The sequence below is a fragment of the Haliotis asinina genome, chromosome 14 (assembly GCF_037392515.1).
Source record: "Haliotis asinina isolate JCU_RB_2024 chromosome 14, JCU_Hal_asi_v2, whole genome shotgun sequence".
Lineage (NCBI taxonomy): Eukaryota > Metazoa > Mollusca > Gastropoda > Lepetellida > Haliotidae > Haliotis > Haliotis asinina.
The window spans coordinates 44,899,022-44,914,384 of NC_090293.1; the positions used below are offsets into that span (position 1 = coordinate 44,899,022).

The window sequence follows — 15,363 nt, forward strand, 5'->3', positions numbered from 1 at the left end:
TGTGGTGAAGGGGTTTCTTTGTCTTATCCAAGACTTCGAATTTGAATTCTGATTCTGTAGCAGTTACTTAAAATAAACAAATACATCTAAGTTTGGACACTACGATCCACAAAATAAGGTGCAGGAGATGTTTAAGGCTTGAACGGGATAGCCCTGTGGTGAAAAGGTTTCCTTGGCTTATCGATGACATGGATTCGAGTCTCAACGTTCGTTGGTATTTGTCACTTCCTTTAACTGTCTCTGATCGGGATTTAACGTTTTTCATTTTTATTACTCGAATCTGTACCCGGTAGATGAAAGGGTGATAGCATGAACACCTAAATATATAAAGGCACATATTATATGGACTCTACCCTCTACCGAAGTTTGGTTTAGCATCCAGCGGTAGGTCAGTGATATTTGAAGAAAAAAAAAAAAAAAGGAAAAACGAAAAAAAAACCCAAAACAACTAGACATGCGTTTGCCAACTGTCTGACCACAGAACATCGAAAACAACCTGTTCTTTTGTCCCAGATTCAAAACAAAGAGTTCCATGTGAGAAAATCAAGCAAAGCTTCTAATATGCATGTCTATATGAACAGATAATGCAGGTCTTAAAACATCAATCCGTTGTCTGGTATCACATATTTCCCTTATCCTCTAATCTCTTGAAATCATAGCACATCTTTTACAACCATACTGTATCTCTTAACATGCATACCGAAATTCCATCTGAAATGTTTTGCTATGCATGGCCCTTTGAATGCAAAGAGTATAACATTGCACTGATGGCAGCGTCTCTCAAGTACGCGTTCGTCACTTCAAACAGAGCCTGTCTAATCAAATAAACAGTGCGGTCGACGCTCAGCGACCCTCCAAAAGAGTCCCGCTGAAGGAGTTATTTTGTTTTTACATGAATACGTACTGTTGTCTGCTTGCAGGTACGTGCCAGTCGTACGTAGGTATGTGAGGGAAACTGGCAACGTAATTGTCGCGAAGCGTTGGCTTTCGACATGCTTGACGTTAACGGCTTTTCGTGCGTAATTGTTGTGTTAAAATATCTTTATAGCGAAAAGTGCACAGTCACTATTGATAACTGACAACTTGTGTTGTAAAGGGTTATTATGATCGGAACATTCAACTTAATTCAAACTTTATTTGAATCCGCACAGGTATCGAGCTTTCAAAGCATTCAAAACAGCATTTGAAAAACGTGACATGCAGGAGAGCTAGAGCTATACAACTGCGATATATCGGGGTAGATTTGTCGTTGTATTAGCTAGTGTGAACTAGCGAGATGTTATGGGGTTTGAAATTTCAGTCCAGCTCTGCGAACGTACATGTGATGTGGAAACCTGCATGACCCTTCGTAGAAAGACGCACTGAGCATCACATGGATTTTTTTCACTTCGTACGTGATTAAACTAAAAATAAACTGATTAAATTCTCTTTTTATCACATCTTGCTATACAGCAAGGTTGCAAAACTGGGATCTAGTTTTATTTTTTTTCAAACCGTTCTGAATAAAATTAACTCCACTAGCAAATACATAGACATGACATGTAAATTAGCTTCGTAAAAAGCGTAAATCTCGGGAATGTGGGTATCACGTGACGCCAACAGCACGCAATCGAAAACGAGGCTTTATGGGTAAAAATGTTCCTGTGTGTCGATGTTACTCTATGGGGGTGAAAGGTGCACCTCAATAACAGTGTTTCAGATTCTTATAGCTCTCTTCACCAACCCGTCTCCGTCAGTGAGTGAAATGGTAAACATTTACACATGCAGGTGGGAGCGGAAGTGATGATTGCACACGGTGACACCTACGCTGCTATTTAAACAAGGGAGGTAATATTAAACTGATAATGAGGCTAAAATATAGAAGTGCCCCGTGCTTCGTGTTTAGGCCAAGTGGTGTAAACATGAAATTGCCACGTGCATGTCCAACATGAGAAACTATAAACAATTTATAATTAGTTTTCAGGAAAATATGTACGAAATTCGATGGAAGGTCGATGTTATATTACACTCGTTAAAGGTTAAGACTTTAAAGAAATAAGACTTTTTATCACTGCATTTCAAGGGGTTTGAACCACAAACGTCAGCTCACGTTGTTCCAGGGTGCATCTGAGTGCAATAGCCCCATCGTCATCAAAGTCACCTCAGTTCACAATGTTGAGTGGCTAGGGTAGGGGGTGCAGTGTGTGTGAAGTCCATATCTGGTGTCTCCCGCCGTGATATTGCTGGAATATTGCTAAAAGCAGCGTAAAAGTAATATCACTCACTCACTCGCTATCTTGAGACGTGTCCCCTCGGTTTGTCAAATTTCCTGATTGTAGGTTTCGCATCTCCATACATACTGATGCTGATAAAAGCCCAACACTTGTATTGCTTCGGCATTTCATCCCACACAAAGCAGAGATCGATGATAGAACAGCGCCAGACCTATAGGTGAAATAACTTGCTGCGCAGGGTACCACGTAACACTGCTCCAAGGCTGTACTGAATGCAGAGCCTATGGATGTATAGTAATTCTGTCCTTCGAAGATTGAAGTCCAGATAAGCGGACAGGACCCCAACTGTAACATATTATTTTTTTTAGAAATTAACATTGAAACTATTAATGTTTAACTTACTGACTTTTGCAAGTATATGCACAGGGTCTAAGGGTTGTAATTAGTCTCTGAAAATATATAATTTTGATAGACGTAAAAGAATGATGTTGAAAAGGAGCCTCAGTGAGACTGGTTACTGGATTACGATCATCGCAGTGCTGAGATCGGTTAGTGAAACGAGGAATCACGATAATGTCAGATACGGGATGGGACAAGAATAATATGTTAAGGATGATTACGTTGATGATGATTGATTGATTATTGATGGCTGGGTTGATGTGGCGTTTCCATCTACAAGTTCAAGTATGCTACTCAGATTTAAGGCAAGGTCTTCCAGGTCGAAGGTCGTAGTTCAGGGGACAGAGGACTGCTGATGTGTACACCAGGAGACGCCCAGCGATGCTGTCATCTTGTCAATCGCTGATCAACCAGAATTATAACTTGTTTGTTTCCTGTCATACCCATGCCTTCAACAAGTAGCATTTTCCGTCGAAGACTGATGGCCGTTTTGAAAACATATGTTCCGGTGATTTCGTCTCGCCAAGTACCCTGGCAGTGATTGTTTGATGGATTAATTACAGGAATGGGTCAGGCTTTCTTCCTGTTTTACACTGACAAGTGACATTAACTCCATTTAGGCAGCGTTTTTTCATGATTAAGGAAAACCCTTTTTCACTGTTACCAACTCATTACCAGGATATAGGTTGAAGTATCCGTGTGACTATGGTCGTTTTAGAAATCGGTTTGTTAGATTATGTAATTCGCTAAACACAAAGAGATTGCCTTAGTCCCTTCCATATTTCTTAACTGCGACAGGGTAGCCTAATCGTTAAAGTGGTCGCTTGTCACGCCGAAGATCCACGTTCGATTCCTCACCTGGTTACAATATTTGAAGCCCATTTCTCTGTCTCGTTGCACAAAGCTGTCTTATCGCTAAGTCCTATACTTTAACATAGACTTACAATCATCGTAATGCTAATATTGCTTTGTGCATGTGGTCCTAGTGTCCCCCCGCCGTAATATTGCTAAAAGCGACATTAAAATAAACTCACTCTCTCGATATCTGGCTTGAACTTCTGACTGATGTTTAACCTGTTTAGAACACCTGGTGTCATAGCTATTTCGTCGTGATTTATACATACATGCTTAAGATATAGCTTGAGTAATGCAACTGAGATATCTCATGATCCCGGAAATTGATTTGTCGCTTTTATTGCATATCAATACATTTCACTGCTTGATCGACTGTCTGGCTTCTTGTAATGGCCGCTTAAGCTGGAAGCACTCATGCAGAATTTTTACATGAACTGACAACCGTAGATAAGACCCATTATGTCGTGAATACCGATTATGGAATGCCGGTGGGGTAAACACATGACACGTGGAAGGCTGGATGTGTTTCTCCTATTTGTGTGGCGAAATATGACCCACCACATGGAATCAACGAGCAGCGTCAACACAGGTACAAAGCAGATGCCTATTTAACATTTACTATGGTGCATTACATGGGCCATCTCCTGTCACGAGTTGGGTGGACGTCAGTGGTAATATCTCTTATATTCTGACGTTTGGTGGTCATATATATTCTTTGGCTGAAATCACCCCAACGTATGACATTGACAACAAAATATAACCCGTATTTATTGGCACGGCGTGGTTTATTGGGATCGCCTCGATCCAAAGAATGTAATCTGATTCAGTGGCTTTACTCACATATAAGACATATCGATAATATGATTAAGAAGCATAATCTGTGGAATGATGGGTATGGAACTCCGTCGGGGTCATCTGTTGTCTAATGTTTGGGTGGACAGAGGTCTGTGCTTTATGAATCTGCTCGTGACAGGAATAATAAGGGGAGGAATAGATCGCCCTGTCTTACGCCCTTGTTCACACGGTAAGCCACGACAGCGTCACGGCGATACAAATCACCTCCAGCACGAACAACATACTGTTGACCATACGTGTAGCAATAGACACGGGTGTATTAATCGTGGGTATCTAATGAACTTGCTGTAGTGTGTTCCATACTTTCTGTAGTGCTTAGCATATTCGATGTGGTGTTGTCACTTTTATAAAGGACGGCTATATGTCACTACCCCATAGGGAACAAAAACACGAGTATGTATAAGAATAACGTTAATTTGAAGTTGTTTGTTATCTCCAGGTATCCCCCCTCACGAATCCCCAGACCAAAGTTTGTTATCTCCAGGTATCCCCCCTCACGAATCCCCAGACCAAAGTTTGTTATCTCCAGGTATCCCCCCTCACGAATCCCCAGACCAAAGTTTGTTATTTCCAGTTATGCCCACTCACGAATCCCCAGACCAAAGTTTGTGGGTTCACGTTCCAATACTTTAATTTGCCAGTTGACCATCAAGGCCTGCTGGCTGTAAAATCTACAGACCCTGCATGAAATCGGCAGGCCCAGTATGTTAAAGTCAAACCAATAAAAACAAATTAAATAAATTTAAACTGCCCTGTACACAATTTTACAGTTTTACATTCTGTCATTATATGGAATGACATCAAATTCCTGTTGCCGAAATAAATTGTCAGATAATTTACTGAAGGCCACAAGGGCCTGCAGGTGTTTGAAACTGCCGGTCCGATACAATAATAACTTGCGCCGGGCCTCCGGGCTAGCGGTTATTTCGAATGCCGTTCCCAACATTCGCTTTTATATTTTGTTAAACCATAACCTGTTGACACCATCCAAGACCATACCTAATACGCTTTAAATGGCACTAGACACAATTCTACACAGTCATTGTGGATTCATGCCTCTCCGATTTACCTAAACCTGTAGTAATACAGAAGAAGCAGAACTCCACAACAGCGCGTTACCCTTTTTGTGACGCAGACTGTTTTTTGTCCATCTGTAAATATTTTAAATAGGATCTAATGTTGATCCATATTTAGGCTATGTTGGTGCACGTGGCGTTTGAATAGCCAAGAAACCGGTCATGTATGTGCTGTTATATTGTGCAGAGTGATCTTCTGTTTTCATAGTATCACATCTAATACCAGTTTTAACATAGTGTTAAACTGTTACTTTAATAACCCGTCTAGTTAAGCTTGTTTATACTCGGAGTGTGTCACCACAAGTACATAGCAAGATAAATCTGTATAATATATTTTTTGTAAGAACACCTGCCTCGTTTGTGCAAAACTGAGAACACATGCAAACTTCCACTGTGGTGATAATCACGTCTGAAGCCCCAAATTACGTGAAAATATGTGATTGAAAATTTTCACCGACAACAATTGTGCACCATGTATACCGTTTGCATGCATTCTGTCAGCACTCGAGAAGGCGCGGTTACATATAATGATATACTGCTATATACTGAAAGCAGGCGCAACAATAACAGCTGAATAAAAGTTAGTGGTCCGAGTCGAAGGATCCATCCTTGTCAAATTCAACGTCTTAACCAACATATTATTTATCTTTTAACCACAGAGATGGTCGCATAGTTTCAATACACTGTCTATTTTATGGCGGTGCATGCTTTATGTTGGAATGTCAAACAGTACAGAAAATGAGACGTTATATTTAGGGTGCAGCGTTCGATAACAAAGACGAAGATGTTGGACCTAGGTGCCCGCGTCCATTAAGGGACGGTCGGTATTTCGTAGTTTCGAGTTCTGAGCTAGGTATTTTCCGGTTGGGTAGGCCCGTCAGCAGTGACACCGTGCACGATGTTTGTGTGACGATGGGATGTCGGTTGAGGATGGTAGGGATGACCCAAGGTGTCATGTTTACGAAAGTGTATAAAGTCACTTGTGGCTTGTGAAGTATCTCCTTGAGTTCGCGGCGCTGTGTTTCGTGATTTGCTCCTTGAGTACCAGGGGCTGAGGGGTAGCTTAGTGGTTAAAGCGTTAGCTCCTCTCGCCGAAGACCTGGGTTCGATTCCCCTCAAGTGTGAAGCCCATTTCTGGTGTCTCCCTCCGTGATATTGCTGGAGTATTGTTAAAAGACGCGTAAAACCAAACTCACTCACTCACTCACTCCCTCGCTCTCTCGCTCACTGTCGGTACCAGCTCTTCGGGCAGGAGGTGGTATAACCCATTGGACCTGAGTTCGATTCCCGGGTCAATTTCGTCCGAAATGTGTCGATAGTTCATTACTGAGCTGTAAGGAAGGCGTGGCATTTTGGTCAGTGAGTGCGCACGGTTTAACGCCACTTTCAGCAATATTCCAGCAACAGGCTAATCCAGCAATCATGATCAGAGAAAGATAACCAGTAGATATTCAAGTTATCGCACATTTGCCTATTATTAATGGTATTTAGCATGCACTTGACGAGCCTTTGTGTGTGTTTGTGACTGATCCTTTCGAGCGTACTTGATATTATAACCGTGAGTAGTAATTCATACTCAGCCAAAACTGCAAATAGCGTCCAGTTAAGAAACTATTTTATGAGAGGATGAGGATCACCATGGAAAGAATGCTTTATAGACTGTGTCAACTACAGGGAAGGGTGAGACTGTCAGCAACTAACACTGAAAGGGTGTTTAGTTGCAGTCCAGCGAGGGGGAAATGTACCAATTCTTCCCCTTGATGATAGGGAAGTGATAGCTGAAAATGCCGACTCCGATATCGATCTTGGGAACAATGGTATTAATAATGCCTGTGTGTGTACGTGTGCGTGCGTGTGTGAGTGTGTGTGTGTGTTGTTTGTGATGAACCCTTGTGGTACTAGAATGTCCCTGCGTCAAGATATTTCTCATAATAGTGGCCTAGTGGCTAAAGCGTTCGCTCGTCACGCCGAAAACAAGTTCCATTCCCCACATGGATACAATGTGCGAAGCCTAGTTCTGGTGTCCCCGGCGTGATGTTGCTGGAAAATTGCTAAAAGCGGCGGAAAACCTTATTCACTCTTCAGAGCAGTGTAATACGGGGTAAACTGAGGGACTGTATTTCTGTGACGCATAATCAAGTGTCCATCGTGAGTTCCGATCGGTTCGTGTGTACATCTCGATTTCAGCGTCTTATAATATCCAGGAGGATTAGCAATATAGTGAAAAAATATTCAAGGGAAGTATTTAGCGATAACGCACGGTATCAGATATAAGACAATTCGATACCCGTATCGAGATGAGCCACTTGTATTTCAATGTCTGGTTACAAAGTACACACTTCTGGTCATAACCGGTCTCACGATTCCTGTGGAAGGTGTCTTTGACTAATGACCTCTAATTGTTGCGCATACACCTTCATCTCGCCGCCCTTTGATAGAATTAGAGTCCCCAATGACAGTAAATTTAAGTGTTGTAAAGAATTCGCAGAATTTGTACCCGTAAAATTTAAGAGGAGTCGAATGACATTTATTACTTGCTGAATCACGATGGCTGGCTGGGATCTGTCTCGTGTTTCAAGAGAAAACAAGGCGCTCGTTTATGTATTGGTTACTGTTGTTGAATAGACCCGCTTTGTGAAGCTTGCGAAGGTTGACTGGGTAGAACTCGGAGGTGCGGGCATTACATGCACAATTAACTGTTCCTTCGATCGCACCTCCGAAATCCAGGTGTACAAATTTCATTAAGTTTTGTGTGATTTCCGTGACTAGTTGCAGCCTTCAAAGTAAGAAATGTACGTCAGGTTCCTCGCCTAACACCCACTGTTTACCTCGAGAAGACCAGGCTACTATACTCGACTACAGCAGCCGTAGTCCTACTTTTTCACGCTGGAAGATGGCTGCTTGTCGTCTAAACTGCCTCATATTCACCTGGCAGAGTTGCGTTTCCTAAGCATGCAAGGATCCTTTGATCCAGACTTTCCCGATTCTTTGTTTGACAGCACCATAACTTCGTTGTGAGTTTCACCAAAGTGTAAAGGTTTAAAACCTGCCTCACGTTGGGCTTTTCTTATTTGAGACCCCAGGATACTTCGATGCGGCGATAACGGACTCATACTGACTGACTATTCCGTTGTCCTTGAACATTGTCTTCATATCGGTAGGGACATTTAATAGCATCTCTGACAGTGGTGTTTTCTATAAACGCTTCTTTCTCATGTTTACCTCACGTTCTGAACACCCCGGGGATTGGGATTGAGGTGGGGTGTCTTTTCTCTGGGAGGGGTTGGCGAGGACGGTAATACCTATCTAACCATCTTCCGCCATATCTCTCAGTTTTATCACACGGTATCTGGGGTGAGTGAGTGAGTGATTGAGTGAGTGAGAAAGAATTCCATATGATCTTTCATTTTGGAACCGAGGACTGGTAAAGTGTGTAAAGTGTGATGTCTGTAGAGAGACAGTATTGTGCTATCAGTATTCCTAAAGGCGTCGGGGACAAAGGGGTAGATGAGTGGTTAAGGCGTTCGATCGCCACGCCAAAGACCCGGGTTCGATGCCCTACATGGTTCCAGTGTCGGAAGCCCATTTTATGTCCCCCTTTTTTATGTGACATTGTTTGAAAATATTGCTAAGAGCAGTATAAAACCAAACTCACTCACTCTCTCTTAGAGGCGATACAAAACATTACTCATACGATTTTAATGCGATTGTCTGTACATGAGCTGAATATTTCTTTCTATTACTTTGGATCTGATAGTTTGGTTACATTGTTGTACTATTGTACGTAACATCCAATCACGCACAACGTCGTCACTGTTGGCATGACGTTCCTGGTCCAAGTGTTCATGTTTATCTCATGCATCCACCGGCTGCCCGCCATGTGCAACGTCGCAACGTGATCTCACAACCACGTCTCCCTTGTCAACGCCGCCACAGGGAGGTGAGCATTTCTCGACTGAAATAATTTTCAATCACTTCAACCCATGAGGTCGACATTTAAACCAGCTATTTGACTCTATCTGATTTTCTCGTCGACATCAATCTCGCATCGACATGTACACCAGCGATGACGTTCACATCACCACCGTCACAAACGGGACAGAATTCTGGAGTTTTTAATCCCTCCTGCAGTGGGGATCGCGATTACGGAATCAGAGAACAGATAATCTTCTCGCCCTACGCGTTTAAACAATACGTTGATTAAAACCTGGCAGATCGTGACGTATATCGCGCTATCAACATATCATATTGACCGCCGGTTGTCGGACAAATGCACACGAGGAATTCACGAGAAGGTTCGAGACATCACGCGATTTTGTATTACGTTAGTCTACGAGAACAACAAAGTACAAAAATTACTCAACGTAAAGATGAATAGCAGTTTAATTGTTATACCTTAATCGACACGTAGACTTTCCCCCAAGGCATCCGTAAGAACAAATTTTACCAAGGATCTCCATTTAAGGACAAAGTGAATCTTTAACGCTAAGTATTCATTTAAATAATAGTAGTCGTTAGGTCATTCGTGTATATATTCAGATATTCAATGTCCATGAATCGACAGTTTCATTATTCGTGCAACTTGATACTATTGTAGCCCCTTGCTCTGACTGTCGCCATTACTACTACGGTGTAAAGCAATACCACTGAAATCAGATAGCGAGAGTGTTGTGACGTGGATTAAGCAAGTCTGACTGTATTTCATTTGAGAATACAGACAGTGCTATTAATATTATTTTTTTCTCTAAATTTCGGAAACCCAATGCTTGGTGAGATCCTTTGATAACTGAGACGACTCAAGAGGATCAACAATGCATGAATTAAGAATTGTGATGTCCGGGAATCATATGTCTGTCAAATGGTGGTCAAGACCCGAATCGAAATATACTGACGTGCAAAAGAAACTTTTCCAGGCTGAAGAATCAGCTTCAAGGAGCAAATCACAGCTACGATACCTGTATCTCTATGAAATACCAATTTCTCATGTATTATATTTTGGCCGCCAAACGAACACTGGTGTATTCATTTTTGTCCGGTAGTGTATTATAAACCATCAGTTGATGTAAAAGTGTCCCTATTTAGTTTGGAACAGTTCAATGTGGTTTTTCTCTATTGCTTGAAACGGGATTACGAGAGCAATCACGAGCAATGTGATATTATTGGCTTGCATTATTCGCCTTGTGAGTGAGTAAGTGAGTGAGTGAGTGAGTGAGTTAGTGGGTGGGTGGGTGGCTGAGTGAGTGAGTGAGTGAGTGAGTGTGGATTGATGTCGGATCTTGTATTGTCCAACAGCTAATTAACAAATAACAAAATGGCGATTTGGTACAACAGATAGTTTATTGAGATATCTTGATTGTGGGTGCTATCGCCATCAAGGGGCAGGTCAGTATTCATGTATACTTACAAAAATATATCAAAAATGCCTAGTCAACGTGTTTAGAGTTACCCGCCCTTGTGAATTAAAATCCGGAAACACTGATATGTGCGTAAGGCTTGGAAACCGGAAGTGGAATTGTGAATCACCGACCTTGCAGTTCATTATGATACAAAACTGAAATTTTCTACGTGATGACTATAACTGTTTTTGTTCCAGTGTGCACGACCAATGGCCCACTTGGTATGATCACGGGAACCATCAAAGACTGGCAGATCTCCGCGTCCTCCGTTTACCCGCAGGAGTGGGACCGGGGATGTAACGAGAAATACGCACGGGTGTACCTTCCCAACAAACTCGGGTGGTGCGCCAAATACAAATCATCGTCGGAATGGCTGCAAGTCGACATGGGAGTGGCGGCTAGGGTGAGTTCAAAATTAGGAATCGGTGTTTAATCTATAAACACCAATAACAATGGTAAAATCAATTGTCTCGTGATGTTCAGTTAGGGTGAGTTCTAAAACAGGAATCCTGGTGTAATCAGAGATCATCATCATCATCATCATCATCATCATTATGAATTATATAGAATATCGCGGTTTTAGGGCATTCATATTTTTTTTAAACATTACAGTTGGTTCGGGTGGTGAATGCGTGAACTTCTGGTATCCCCAGTCATGATATTTCAGACTCGCTACAACTGACATAAAGTCTTTTTAAGCAGTACATGTTTGCCAGATAAAGGGTTAAATGAAATTTGTAATGGGTGCTCTATTAGTTTAAGGGGTTTGGTCTTTTCCTCAATCAGGGTCGAGTGACGGTAGGAGAGCATTTTAACTCAAGACATGCTATCTACTGATTTTGTGTACATACGCTAAACGATCTACTCAAGCATATGATAGATACTACACAGGCATAACCTTCCTACGTTGATAAACGAGGCAAGTGGTAAAAAAATGTACGATGTTGTTGTCGTACTCGTTAATGTGGGGTTGTAAAATGATTGTTTTCTTTTCACCTCAACCTCACATTCCTGACAAACCGTATTTGTCAATGCGTTTGTGTACTCCAGCGTTGGGTACATTTAATGATATGTCGCACAAGCAAGACCTTCAATGGCGCTGCGCAAAGGGTTCGTTTACATCGGTCGTGGCACATCTGAGTGGTTTGACACCAGGTTAATACCGCCCCCTCACATATGACGAGTGAATGAGTTTAGTTTTACGCCGCTTTAACAATAATTCAGCAATACCACTGCGGGGGCACCAGAAATGAGCTTCACACATTGTACCCATGTGGGGAATCGAACCCAGGTCTTTGGCTTGGCGAGCGAATGCTTTGACCGCTAGGCTACTCCACCACCCTCCTCACAAATGACTCAATTCCAGCAGTTTAAATACAAAATGCTTACCACAGCCTGAGGTAATATCATAGACGGACTTTAAGCCTTGTTTGAGGCGATAGAAAAACAAACAGCTGTTATTATAACACCTTGAGCGCATGGCTTTTGGCTCACATCATTATCAATCGTGATCACAGTTAAAAACAATTAACCAAGCTTTTCCATGACGTTTTATGTTTTCTTAGTAAGAACAATACAGCGTTTGCTTAGAAAAAAAACGCTTTATTAATATATATTTCTGACTTTTGTTTTAAACCTCGCTAAAACATTTGTTTTTGAAAAAAAGAAGACGATCTTAGCTTCCATTTGGCTTCATAGGGAAGTTTACATTAAAAAATGCAACACAAAGTGCACTCGATGCTTCCCAGACAAGTTTAAGAGCTATATACTTGGATAACCGCCTGCAATGCGGTCTCTTTGAAGTGGTCACCAGATCACCCGTTTTTGTCCCATATCGCTGCCAAAATTTTACATATCCATCCGCGCGTTCGTTGTACAACATAGTGCTGCTGTGCGGATTAACACATGCTTGTTTAATTTTACCTGCCTCGTTGAATATTTTCAAAGCCCCTGAGTTCCACATTAATCTGTCGGCCCCAGTTTCCTAAGTCTCGAGTATCACCTTACGCCCAGTAACACGAAGGTCAGGTAAATATAGAATGCGGTACTGAATAGGGTTGTATAAGTTTGTAAACACTCGAAAGCGTAATATCAGTCAAATGGCTTGTATGTAGAAATATATCTGAGTAAAAAGTTCCCGAAATGCAAAACTACACCTAAGCTTCGGAATTAATGTTTGAAGATTTTTCTTTTTAATTTTTAAAACGTTTAGGTCAAATGAATTACAGCTTTAACATCAAAGAACGCTGACGAACAACCCGGCTTCCAGACGACGGAATGCTCTTTTCACACATCGTGTTATATGCATAAATATTTATCCAGGCAATTTCTTATTTTTGGAGGCAGCTTTTAAGTGGCTTGTTTATTAGAGACAGTGGGTTATAACTGCTTAGGACAATGTCATATGGCGCTTGATAAATGTTGTCTAGTTATTGGATACTAAACACCCCTTTATATTTTCAAATCTTACGTAAACTGTGCATTGTGGAGGTTATACAATCACATAACACTGTCATTTCAGTGTTGCACAATACACTGAGTGATGCACGCCTTGTGTCGGAGTTTAACCTCTGAAGTTTTATATGTGAAATGTAAAAAGATATCACGAGGTTCGAGAAACGATAAAAAGTATTATTTCCGCGTAAGGAGCGGATGTCATAGAGATAGCTAGCTAAAACACGAATACTACAACGTGATAATGGACGTATAGAGTGAGCGCATTCCTGGCTAATTCGTGTCATGCCGGAAAGACCCAAATGACCCTTCCTATCGTCTACGGAAAGACACGAACCAAGTGCTCTAGTTAGGGAAATCGCATTTCGGGTACTACTTAACGGACCGGAGTTTTCGACTGATTGCCATGGCAAGACAGCGGTATAATCGTGTTGATCTCAGCATCAGATTATGAGGATTAAAAGTAAGAATATGGAGCAATACGCGGAAGGTGGTCCTGACGTCCCTCCAAACTGATGCATTGTCACATGACTCGGAGGCAGCTTGGTCGTCGCTTAAAAACCAAACTGGTTACATGTAGATTGTGTTCGCTGTAGACAAACGCGAATATTATAGGGATTGCACCTTTGCCATTAGTCAGCGAAACAGTGACATGGATATCACTGAATTCACTTCGGGAGTGATCGAGTGACATTCATAACATATCGAGTGTTTCCGTGAAAACGACAGTCTGTCTTCTATAAGGCATATTTTGAGTTTCAGGATACACATTTGACGCATTACGTACTAAGAGATATGCCATTGTTCCTCTCAATCCACATTCCTTTTTAATAGGTATAATGTTCACAATGAAATGATTGGGTTATCGTGACATAACCAGCATTCTTTTTGTTGATGACATTAAGATAAAAATAAAACTATAAATCAAAGATCTGTCGTCGCCATACCATGAAGGGTCAAATGTCCAGATTCGGAATATTTACCTAACACCCGAACAATAGGGAACAAGATTGATGATAAGTAGTCGTTCGCGAATACGGAAATAGTATACGAGTTAGGAGTCATACTTCCCTGACAACTTCTTAAATGGTTGCATATTGTAGAGTTGTCGGCGTAATTGAAACCCATAATTAAAACCAGAACGATTTCTCAAAAAGGGAAGGGAATTAATCTTTCAGACGTGCAATGTGTGGAAGGAGAACCAGTGGTCATAGTTTTCTAATCCACCCTTGGTGCCATGTTTCAGCTGCTTCATGATGACGGTGCAGATACCTATTACACGAGATTCAGCTCCAATTGCAACACAATGCAAACACAATGGGGAAATTAATTTCTCGTTCGTGTTCGCTGATGTACTGCCATTTAGTGAATGCCATTAAGATTAAAGTCTTAATCTAAATAGTTTAGGCGTTTTTAATTCGTCTGTTTTACGAGTTTGCTAAATTGCCAATTTCAAGGGGAACCTTTTAATTGCCCTTGCAGAAATAGGACTGAAATCGTTCAAATTTGTATTTGTCTGTTTTGTCGGGTGTTCACATTGTTTTCCCTAATGTCACAAGGCACAACATAATTTCGATGAGAGGCGACCTTCAGAGTCGAGGAATCAGACTGATTGATTCCTAGTTGGGTAGAGTATTGCTCATGATATCAATCACTGGACTGTCCGGTCGAGACTTGGATATTTATAGAACGCAATCATCAATTTGAAATATCGCTGCCCCTCCCCCCCCCCCCCCCCCCAAAAAAAAATAAATAAATAAATAAATAAATAAATATTGAACGGATAATATTAAGAAAAAGTTCAATAAATAAATATTGAACGGATAATATTACGAAAAGGTTAAATAAATAAATAAATAAATGGACAGACAGATAGATAGATAGTTAAATAAATGAATAAATAAATAAATAAATAAATAAAAGCTTAAGTGCCCAGCAGTGCAGCGAGCGGTAAATGCACACACACGGTGCTTGTACGGTGCATGTTGTTACGTCTTCTTGTGTTGTGCTCAGCAGAGACAGGCCATATATTAAATGGGCGGAGACACGTTCTCTGGCATTTTGTACGACATTATAGAGGGATCATTTTTCAAAGCAAGAGTTTAAGTTGTGTTA

At 41.3% G+C, this 15,363-nt stretch overlaps 1 protein-coding gene across 5 annotated transcripts in view; it reads left to right on the forward strand.

Moving 5' to 3' along the window:
* Positions 1 to 15,363, forward strand: part of LOC137261066 (lactadherin-like) — a 257,593-nt gene that overhangs the window by 206,748 nt on the left and 35,482 nt on the right. For all 5 annotated transcript variants that reach the window (XM_067798729.1, XM_067798732.1, XM_067798728.1 and 2 more), the window contains one exon: positions 10,992 to 11,197. In XM_067798729.1, coding sequence (XP_067654830.1) covers positions 10,992 to 11,197 — 206 coding nt within the window. The remainder of the gene's footprint in view (positions 1 to 10,991; positions 11,198 to 15,363) is intronic.